The 11,720-nt window shown below is 34.7% G+C and overlaps 1 protein-coding gene across 9 annotated transcripts in view; it reads right to left on the bottom strand.

Annotated features, from left to right (window-relative positions):
- Positions 1–2,943: 2,943 nt before the first annotated feature.
- LOC145942533 (dystrophin, isoforms A/C/F/G/H) overlaps positions 2,944–11,720 on the bottom strand; it is a 429,734-nt gene continuing 420,957 nt past the window's right edge. For 6 of the 9 annotated variants that reach the window (XM_083049357.1, XM_083049354.1, XM_083049355.1 and 3 more), the window contains 11 exons: positions 9,211–9,470; positions 8,616–8,774; positions 8,116–8,252; positions 7,597–7,801; positions 7,265–7,350; positions 6,850–7,177; positions 6,646–6,757; positions 5,922–6,560; positions 5,684–5,798; positions 5,050–5,157; positions 2,944–4,515 (listed from right to left, as the gene is read on the bottom strand). In XM_083049357.1, coding sequence (XP_082905483.1) covers positions 4,418–4,515; positions 5,050–5,157; positions 5,684–5,798; positions 5,922–6,560; positions 6,646–6,757; positions 6,850–7,177; positions 7,265–7,350; positions 7,597–7,801; positions 8,116–8,252; positions 8,616–8,774; positions 9,211–9,470 — 2,247 coding nt within the window. In that variant the 3' untranslated portion in view covers positions 2,944–4,417. Of the gene's footprint in view, positions 4,516–4,896; positions 4,909–5,049; positions 5,158–5,683; positions 5,799–5,921; positions 6,561–6,645; positions 6,758–6,849; positions 7,178–7,264; positions 7,351–7,596; positions 7,802–8,115; positions 8,253–8,615; positions 8,775–9,210; positions 9,471–11,720 lie in introns of all 9 variants that reach the window. The other 3 variants (XM_083049358.1, XM_083049362.1, XM_083049360.1) reach the window with 3 other exon arrangements.

The raw sequence follows: 11,720 nt of genomic DNA, 5'->3' as shown, positions 1-11,720 counted from the left end.
TGTTAATATAACATAAATAACATTATTTTTGGTGTCAGAATAAAGAAAAGTATAAAACGCGTTTATTATCTCGTCTAAGACATTGATTATATCATAATTATTTTGTTTGGGCATTTAGCTCGATACTGAATAAACCTGTGTATTTGAAATCGATTACGATCGGCCTTCGTGCTTCCTTTGGCGTGCACTAAATTTCTGTTTATGCACATTGATACACATGTCACGTATCGATGACTCAATCGCCTGTGGAACTTATTCTATGGATATACATACGTATCTCAAGATACATATGGCTGTGGCAAAATGTTAACTCTGTTTTTATAATCGAGAGGATGTAATATATATTTCTTGTTCGCAAATATTTATAACAAAATATATATTTGCATTTTTTTAAATGTCATATATACATCCAAATGTTAATGTTAAAAAAAATATAATAAGGGAAGAGATATAAAAACCTGTGATTATGTTATAATCACGTGACGTGATAAAACATACGTGGGAAATATTTATTTTATATTTTGCAATTATTCCAATATGTGTGTCTGACTTTCATTCCACAATCAAAATACGAATTAGTGCGATTCTCGTGTATTACGCCATTGTGTGAAATAATGCATAACGCAGTGATGCGATGCACCAAGGTCGTGGTCACGTATGTTAGTAATAAGTAATTAAAAAAAATATATATGTATATATATATATATATATGTAAATCTTTCACAATTATACAAGGTTTACACGCATACCATGCATGCATTCACGCCATTCGTAATAATTGCACGCAAAGAAACGTTAAGGGTGAAGGTCTTGGTCACTTTCTTTCAAGAATTTGCATCATGAATGTGACTGAAAATTTTTCACAACAATGAAACATGTATATATATCTGCAATACATCTTTGATTGTGAAATAATAAAATTGTATATATATTAAAATATAATCCCATATAATTATTGCAAAAATGAATTAACTGAGTGTGTTGTATGATTATTCTTTATATTAATTGTTTTTGTATAGTTAATAACACACACATATATATGCATATATAATATCGAAAAATTTTTATTACGGAATATATTCCAAATTTATTAAATTAAGTTTGTGTGTGCTTATTGCGCTATATAAGCGAAAATTTTCAGGATTTCTTCATGATTCTCGTATCAAACTGCTGACAGCATTAGCGAAATTTGAGTTAATGGAATGCGTTTTTAAGACATGCTAGAATTTATCTTGCTACTATATTTCTGAGAAATTATATGCTGCACACGTGAAAATATTATGCTTCGTTATCAAATAAATTTTATCGAGAGGATTAGATTTTATTCCATTTCTCTTAGAATAATCTGTATAAGAATTTTTATATCTTTAAGAAAATAATATATTTCTTTCTATATTTATATATAGAATATATAATTATATATAAAATATGTTGCATAAAAATCGTAGCTTATTTTACAAATGCAGTGAATAAGAATAAATGGAGATTTTTGTATTAGGATTTTGTGTTAAACAATTCCGTGAATAAAACTGTTATGTATATTTGTGAAACTAAGTCAAGTCCACGTTTGTTGTACACTTTTTGCTTACCGGTTCACTTACAATTTCTTCCGAAGGATGGTTAAAACCGGATCAAATGAATACCAGTTCAGGCAACGTCCTTGTACCGTAGAGAAGTTCTGACCGAGAATTCACTTTTTATGTCGATCCATTTCACATAATCTTTTTTGTATTGAAACAAACTTTCAATCTCATACACACAAATATATTTAATTTTACTTTTATTTCATTATTCATTATTCCATATTATTCAATTATAAATAAACATATTAATAGTTGAAAAAATCTGAATATTTTTATATATTTATTCGGATTTTTCTAAATATAAAATAAAAATTAACACCTTTGTTTAATACATGTGGTGTCTTTTAAAAACGTTGGCATATTAATCCTTATACTACACAAAGGAAGCACGTGCCAAGGCTGCCCAAAGCACAGATGGTAACATTTTAAACTTGACTTCTTTGGATGTACCATGTAGAACATGACTAAGAGGGAAGAAGCAAATAAATCATAAGCAGCTGCAGACTGACAAGTCAAATGCCTGCTGCAAAAAATAATATATTGTTTTGACTCTTTTTCACACTTCCATTGAAAAATGAAATTGAACGAGTGAAATTTTACGAGTAATGATTTATTAAGCAATGCAATAGAGCGCATAATTAATGTATAAATGATCTTAATACAAAATTAAGTATGAAAACTTGGATTGCACGCATTGAAATGCACTGTCTCAAATAACAAATGAATTATTTGCTAAATTATGAAATGATTTTATTACAATACTTATTTAATATACAGTTTATAAAGTTTTATATGTTGCAACAGTAGATCACAAATCTTTTGGGCATTTATTATATATGTTTCTTGGAAAAATAATTTTTTTTAAACCACATAGTCAATATTACATAGTCCTATTTTTATCAAATTTTATTATTGCATACGTTATATAAATTGGATTCATCGTCAAAATGTTTTTATCTTTTTTAAACAGATTTTTTAAGAAATTTTTTTAAATAGAATCCAAAATGTGATGTACTTAATTTTATTTATTTGAACAAATAGAGAATTGATTTGACAGTTAGAACAAAACAAAGATCAAAATATAATTTATTAAGTTTACTACTCGCATCATGTATGTACGTATTTTTCAATAATTAATTAGCCTATATACGGAAATGTATATACATGCAGATTTTATAAGAACTAAATAAGGATATTTTTTAATACCTCTATAGACTTACCTTTTGTTGTTTTCACCAGAGTTTATATAGTTGTATAAATAACAATAACTTATGAATGTAATTTAAGGTTTGTTATATCAGTAATTAATATAACGAACAGTTGTAGAAAAAAATATATAAGAAAAATTTTTTTTTATATCCATTATTATTTTTATTTAAGCATTTTGTCCCATATCATTTCAGTCATATTACAATATATTACAAGTAACGTAGTTACCTGTTTGATGTATGCAGTATATAACTTCATTTTTATATGACTAATCTAAAATTTTTTAATATGTTATATTAATGTATGAAATCGCAAAACCAACAATCTTTCAACAGACTACAGACGGAGCTTGAAAACATATTCGATCATTTTATATCTGTAAAGTGAAATCAATCATTTTGTTGACCTAATGACGGTAAATAACAATATATTCGTTATTATCCGACATCATTTGCAATGTTTATCGAATTGGTAAAATATGATATTCTTTTTCGAAGATATGTATTTTACATTTCACAAGCAGCGTCCGCTCATAAATATAATAGTAATATAATAGTATTATTAATATATGGCATCTATGATATGCGTAAAAAAACGTGTTGCGCGTTTAATTCATTCAAAATATCCGCTTGAAGAAGCAGATCGCAGACTGATCACTTAATAACAAAACCACGGTAAGCTCACATTTCAATAATATCGCGATGAAGTATTTTCTAGACAACTTTATTACATATTAGAGAATACAGCCTACAGTTTATTAGTTAGGTACTTATCAATATACTCTTAGATATATAATAACATTCGGCAGGCTTAAATAATAGACATTGCCGTTTAAATTTATTTAGAAAATATGAAAAATCATGTAACTGGATAAAAAATAAACTTGAAAATCGTAATGCGCATCGCTCTCTGTTTTATTATAAAAGATTTTCTTTCTTTCGTGTGATTATATATGTAGAATTTAAGAGTATCGAGTACAGGAGGTCAGATATATGTATTCGGTCTATTTCCCATTATGTGTCGTCTAGAATCGCAACATGTACATTGTGTAAGTTACGTCGAGGAAGAGCCCGTGGCAGTGAACAGAATGGGTATGTAAATATAAGCTACGATCTATATAATAGATTATGTGATTTGATACATTGCTTTTGCATGCATTGTTAATGATATTTCCTTCCGTGTGTATCTCCTTTACTCTCATTATATCTCTTAATTGTTTGTATAGTTTAGCTAGCAAGCATAACAATTGATTTCTCATTACAATTACTTTTATGATATGACATGTCAATATGTAATAAAGTTACTCTCAGGGGACAGCGCCGAAAGCCAAATCATAAATCGTCTTATTGATATAATTTAGCTATACAATGACGTATATCAAAACTTATAAAATACCCAAAACCACCACGAGACGAGTCCCCTGACCCTGCATTTGCGCGGCAGATATACCATGTACTTGTCTCTGATATGCGTTTAGAGCCAGACTTGTGTGTTATTGGTCAGTGATTACGATTAAACGTTTACAATCGTGGATATCTAATAGATACCGCGTCGATTTAGCCAACTTTTTTAGCGTCGTTCAATATCAGCATTCATTGATGAAACGAACTTCCCGGTTGCAATTGTTATTTGAATGCCGGTGGTGGAGCTCGTTGTCCGTTCGTCTTCGATGTATCCTCTGTCATAACTGTCACCAATTCGCCTACAGCTTTTCCTAAGTCACCTAAAATAAAAGAAAAGGTTCTTTATCATCCACTCATCTTCTTATTATTATTCCTGAGATCCAGAGTTTGTGTGCTGTGAAACTCACAATTTATAATTTATATTTAGACAATTGACGCATGCACACATATTCAGTTTCAAATTCAGGTATGTAGAACCAAATAAACAAGCGTGAAGAAACGAGTCGAAAAGAAGAATCCAAGCATATACGGATATATTATATATGATCAATATTAAATATTGATGTATTAATTTAATTAATGCATAAAATTGTGCCCATCGTCTTATCGATAATTGTGAATAATTGTTTTATTTTGCGCATTAATATTAATATATCCAAGCGAATTTTAAGCCCCTATAGGGAGAAGCACAGCGATCTCACCTTACATCCATTCTGTAGCGTGAAAACAGGAAAGCAACGTTATTATAGTTATATCAAGCAGAAGTGACACATGCATGGTAGAAATTGAACATAATAGTTGATTATAACTACATGATTGACACACGATCACAAATTCATTTAGATTGAACGAACCTGCCATGTGCAATAGATTGCCCACATTATGAGCAACACTGTGAGAATGCGGCGGTGGCGGTGGTCTCTCTAAACTGCTGATTCTGCCTTCGTTCGAGTTTCCACCACCTATGTCCATATACCCAATAGCAATAAGCTTATCTAATTTCCAGTATATGATTTCCACAGTATATGATTAAATGTAGTATACAATAGGTTATACAATAGAGATTTTCTTCATAATTCATGATTATTTTTGATCATAGATAATTAAAATTAAAATATTTCAATTTTGAATATATAACTTTTTCAGTAACTTTATTAATTTATTAAATTTTATTGATTAAAAGCTAAGATTGAGACATATCAGAAAATAATTTCTTTTTGAAAACTTTGTGAGCAAGATTCGTTATTCATTCACTATATCACAGATATGTGAATAATTGAATCCCTATTGTATCAATATGTATGTTAGTGTAGTGCTAATAGAAAGACGTTAATATCCAATTGTTGCAGTTATAATAAATATATATAACAGTCTGATTGAATGCATTAATAGCGATCCCTGATTAAAAAACTTTAATGTATTATCCCGCAAATATTATCATTTGTTTATTCATCAAGAACTGTAATAAAAAATTGAGTTGCATTATACCTGGAGAATCATGATAATGGCCATTCATTTTTGCCGGAGAATCGGTCGCTAATTGTGATGCCGTTACACTTCGAGTTTGTAAAGTTCCGGTCTTCGATGGCGAAGAAGCGTTTGGCTAAACAAATTTAAAAATAAATTGATCCATATTTTCCAATGACTTTTATTTCGTTTTCAAATAATTAGAAAACTTAATATTGAAAAAAAAGATATTTAAAATGCAGTATTTTTTGTGATATACCTCATCTAGAAGCTGTCTAAGTCTTTGTAGCTGCGCCTCTAATTGGCGATTGTGGTCCTCGAGTAATTGCATGCGCGCTTCTAATCTTCCTTTGTGCTGCCTCAGCAACTTGGCTTCGGCAATCATATCGCAATCGGGTTGCCTAGTACTGTGACCATCCTCTGGCGTCGAACCCGGGGTTTGCTTCGAGCGCAATCTCTCATATTCCGCTTGCAGCGTCGCATTCTCCTCTTCCAATTCCCGTATCATAGCTTCGAGCTCTTCTCTCTGCTCGGCATCAATCGCAGCCATGACCTGGACCGGACTTCTGGGTACGTTAATGTTGTCGCCGCCGTTCAGACTCTGACAGTAGTGCGCTATCAGCTGATGCTCGTCATCGCTGTCCGGCGTGGAATTACTTCTTGTGCGCGATAGTTCGACTTCGGCGAGTCGTGAGGCATACATCTCCAGACGGGAATGCATGTCTTGGCTGAGAGAGCTATGCTGAGGCGAAGGCGCCGGGCTTTCCAGCGCATCCCCTTCCAAGACAGTTTGCACAGGTAAATAGCCAACTCTGGGATGTTTCTTGAAGTATCGTTTCGATTTGAATTTGTTACGCAACGCTCGCGTGAAATCGCGTACATCTTCACCAGACGTCGTCTATAAAGCAATAAATTAATATCGTTTAATATACACGAACCATTTATTTTGATAATATTTAAACGAATAAAGATAGACATCTTACCGCAGTGCAATATTCTTGCATCGGGTGTGTTAACTTATGATTTTTTGCTTTGCGTCCTGAGAAGAAACAGGCCTGACACATGTCAAAGTTGAAGCATTTCAAGCAACGGTATCTGAAATTCGAATATTTTTTTATGGTAATATGTTCTAACAATTTACGTACTATCGATTTTTTTCTAGTAAATAAATTTTAGAATTATCTTACCTGAATCCTATGATAGGATACTCCTTGCATATATTGCATTTAGCTTGATGTTTGGCTGTTTCTGCCGCTGATAGTCTATGCAGTACTGGTAGCCAGACCATGCTTTGCGGTTCTTGCTGCAGCCAGCTTAAAAAGTGCACGGCCTCTATCTCGTTTTTATCCTTTCCTGCCTTCTCGAAGCAACTACGAACGCTGGGCTCGATGTTCGAACCTCCGAATGCCGCGACTTCACCCAACTGTCTCGGCACTTGTATGCAATCATGCAACAAAAGCCCCAGTTTTCGTTGATCTACCAGCCTATTAGGATCCGCGATCAAACGGAATAGATCTGTAAATAATACAAAAGTGTCATTAGATATATCCTAAATATATTTGTAAATTATTATTAGAAAGAATTTTGATCTACATTACTCACATCTGTACTTTTCCTCCAAGTGTCCCTTGCACAATAAAACCAGACCGACTTTGAATGAAAGTACTCGGATCTGACCAGTTCGTTGGCTGAAAATTATAATGCAAAAGTTCATAATTATTATCGTTATTTTATAAAAAGACTAGAAATAATGCTAATATGTCTTAAAATTGAAGAAGCTAAAGTATTAGATTAAAAAATATATACATACGAGAGCAAGACACAAGTCGGATTTGAATAGTAAGTAATAGTAAGTAATAGGATAGTAAAAAATCGGCATATATAGTGATAATTTAATACTAATTATAGAGAGAATATATTCTTCCAGAACATACCTATCATATACATTGAGCAGCCAGTTGATGGCCAAGTCAATGCATAGCGGAACGGACACCTGCGTCGGGTTGTCTGCTGCAATTACTTCGTACAACGATGTTAGTACTGTGACCATATCAGGGATGTCAATCAGTTTGTCATTCTGTGCCCGAAGCCCGTGTGAATCAAACTGTTCCAACGCGGTGGAAAGGCCCAACATGTCCACTGAAACGACAAAAAAAAAACACAAACATAAAATATTCGTCTATTTCATAAGCTTTCATTTTTATTTCAAGATATCATGAGATATTAAAAAATAAAAATTAAGAATTTTTATGGTTTCTGTCAGTTTGCTAAACATGCGTTGAATATAATTAAAAGGAATGACATCTATTATTATTGCGCGTTCTAACAGAACGCTGCAACGAACACATAGAGTGTGATTGATCGCGAAAATTATAATAATTAATGAACACATGGTGCTAACCAGACAGCAATAAAGGAATGATTGATAACTATAAGAAAGGGCAAATACTCACGGCACAGTCGTTTCTGAACGGTACGCAGTTTCATGGCGGTTCGGTATGCAGAAAAGCGAACTTCGTTTAGATCCGCGAGAGAAGACATCAGCTCTATCATTTTCGGATGATCCCAATGCGTAGTTTCCAAATGATGGCTGCAATAAATAAATTCATTTAAATAATGTGTCTAGATTTAATTGTATGTACAAATTAATGTAATACATAAATATAGAATCGAACAAATCTCAATAATTTTCTATATAAGTTTTAAATTAAAAAAAGTTTAATATATAACACAGTTATGTCTCTTTATAAGTTGAATTTAAAAATTACGAGATATATGTGTATATTATAAATATAATTAGATATTTGAATAAATTTGAATGTTTCTTAGAAAATACAAGAGCCGACCGTGTTATAGAGAGTATAAAAAGCTCTTGATCGTGTCGGGGAATAACTGTGTTGTATAGTTTGGGAAACTCAAGGCGACTGTACGAGATGCAAGGAAGATCGATTACTTGATATAGTAAGGCACTTTGGCGGGTGTGAGGGCTCTCTCCCATGGTGCTTCTACGCTGCTCGCGAGGAAAGCCTGACTACCCGGAGTGCTGCCATCCTTTCCGAATCCGCTTAGCAACTTGTAACGCTCGTCAACCGCGACTTGCAGCACCTTCCACCTGCGAAAATACACGAAAAAGTTAACGTCGTTGCACGAAATTTATCCTGAATCTAAAAAGCAAGGAACGTCGTAAAAATAAATTTCACACATAAAATGTCCTAATGTCTTATTTTAAATGCTTGTCTTGAATATATCGATGATACTTATGCAGAGAGTATAATGCAAAAAAAAAATTAAATCTTTAAATGTTTGTAAAAAGGATATTTCACGTAAATATCTCTGCAGCATTCATGTTGTAAAAACAAAATTTAAAAGCTCGATTTCAAATTGCTTGAAGAAGAATATGTCATTAAAATTAAATTCTAATTTTGAAACATAGTGTGTATGCTGTAAAAGCAACTTGATATGCAAGATAACGAACGATATATGCAAACTCTGTTTAGACTCTGCTAAAAACCACGAGATACATTTTTATGCAGTTTTCAAAGTCATACCTGGTGTTCAGATCTTCGAGTTTCGCCAATAAAGCGTGAGAAACGATGACGCTGCTTGACGCGAAGACGCTCGCCTGATCGTTCGCATCCTCGATGTTCCTCTGAATAGGTACCAGCCGTTCGCCAAATTTCTGCAACTGCTCGAGCAATTCCGTTGCTTCGTTGGCGTCATTTGGATTCTGCCAGCCGCTCTGGATCGCCTCGGCCGCGGCCAACCGCGAAGAGAGATCCTCGAGAGACTTTTGGAAGACACATATTTTCTGAAATCAGAAGAGAAACATTGCTCGATTAAGGTACAATATTAATTTTTTAAATCTGAAATCAATCAAGATAATAATATTGTTTTATACATTAATCCATTATTGAAAGAATCCATATAATAATTCATAAATCTAAAGTCAATATTTGTTTTAATTAAACTTAAGTTCGAAGAAATTTTATTAATGTTTTAGAATGACGTATTTTAATAACCGTTGCTTTCAAAATCTCTCTTAAATAAATTTATGTTATAATTACATATAATTTATTTATTTCAATATGGTATTGATTATCTTGTAGCTCTTAATTAAAAAGTAATGTTACTTAGTGTATATTTACAATTTGTTGGAAAATTATATGGGTATGTTGTATTTTGAATAACTAAATAATTATGCAATTAACATTGATAATTAAAAATTACAGTATGTGTTTAAAGCAGTCAATATTTTTAAATAAACATCTAAATGCATAACATTTTTAACTGACAGATATTTTCCATCTAATATTTGAATATGTTGCTGCCACGCTAATAATAACTTGTTTGCGGGTGTGTGAAGTTGGCACCCCTATATATTATGGATTATGCTATCATAGTTCTGTTAAGAGTTCTGAGTTATTTACAACCATAGGAAGAGTTCTTGATAATTTTTAGAAATTAGTTCCGGTCATTACGATAACGAAAATCAGTTTCAAAAAATTGGGGTGCAAACTTCACATTTTTTTACACATCGAGTTCTAATAGTTTTGAGCAGAGTTTTAAGGTTGTTTTAAATAGTTATATAGTTCCTGATTATTTTTTGAAAGAGTTCTGCAATTTTTAGATAAAAAACGTACCTTCAATATCGAAGATATTTCTAAAATATCGTCGATATTGAAAGTATGTTTTTTTAACTCTATAAAAATTGCAAAACTCTTTCAAAAAATAATCAGGAACTATTAAACAATTTAAATTTACTCACCTCACGGTTGCTCCTTTGTTGCCCGATGCCTCCCCGGGCCTCCTTCTCGTACAAGTTTCGAAACACTTGCACTCGCGTTATTTTTTTTCGTTCGCGACGCGCGGGTCTTAGCTGTCACAATCTTCGATGCGTTCGGTAAAACGCGAGACTCGCGAGAGCTTATTTGCGCGCGAATAAAACCGAAGCTCCATTTTCGCGTCACCGCTTTTTCCAAGACTCACTTTTCGCAGAGGCTTATCGAACGAAGATGATCAAGAGAGCGACTTCGCCACGACGCACTCAAGTCACCGAAGGATGCAGCGAGACGAACATTGAGCGCGATTCACGATCGACGAGATCAATTTCACGTGTGCGATCGCGATTACGATGTCGGTACGTGCGACGCGATCGGATTTATACGATAATTAACCGCCAAAGACGCTAATTAATACACTCGTCCTTTCGCGGACCGGCAAGAAGCGCGCGACCGAAGAAGAGCACTGGAGGTGGAGCTAGACTGGCACTGCCAGGTTAGGAACGCGCAACGATACGTCGCGCCGAGTCGTAGTGGTGGGGCATTGTAGGGCTCGCGACGCAACGTACGTGCGAGGTTCAGCGAATCACGTCGCGATTACATAACCCCACCACTACGACCTCGCACGTACTGGCACTGCCAGGTTCGGAACGCGCAACGACCAACGACATGTCGCGACAAGTCGTAGTGGTGGGGCATTATAGGGGTCGCGACGCAACGCACGTGCGAGGTTCAGCGAATCACGTCGCGACTACATACCCCCACCACTACGACCTCGCACGTACTGGCACTGCCAGATTCGGAACGCGCAACGACCAACGACACGTCGCGACAAGTCGTAGTGGTGGGGCATTATAGGGGTCGCGACGCAACGCACGTGCGAGGTTCAGCGAATCACGTCGCGACTACATATTCCCACCACTACGACCTGGTGGGGGTATGTAGTCGCGACGTGATTCGCCGAGCTCCCACGTCGCGACCCCTACAATGCCCCACTACTACGACTCGGCGCGACGTATCGTTGCGCGTTCCGAACCTGGCAGTGCCAGTCTAGCTCCACCTCCAGTGCTCTTCTTCAATCATTCGTGATCAATGGTCGCGCGCTTCTTGCCGGTCCGCGAAAGGACGAGTGTATTAATTAGCGTCTTTGGCGGTTAATTATCGTATAAATCCGATCGCGTCGCACGCGCGAGATTGATCTCGTCGATCGTGAATCGCGCTCAATGTTCATATCGCTGCATCCTTCGGCGACTTGAGTGCGTCGCGGCCAAGTCGCTCTC

This window comes from Prenolepis imparis, unplaced genomic scaffold (genome assembly GCF_030444845.1).
Source record: "Prenolepis imparis isolate NDT839.2.m4 unplaced genomic scaffold, iyPreImpa1.0 SCAF_11, whole genome shotgun sequence".
Lineage (NCBI taxonomy): Eukaryota > Metazoa > Arthropoda > Insecta > Hymenoptera > Formicidae > Prenolepis > Prenolepis imparis.
Note: the sequence above shows the minus strand (reverse complement) of the source record. Positions and strands in the feature narration are given on the sequence as shown.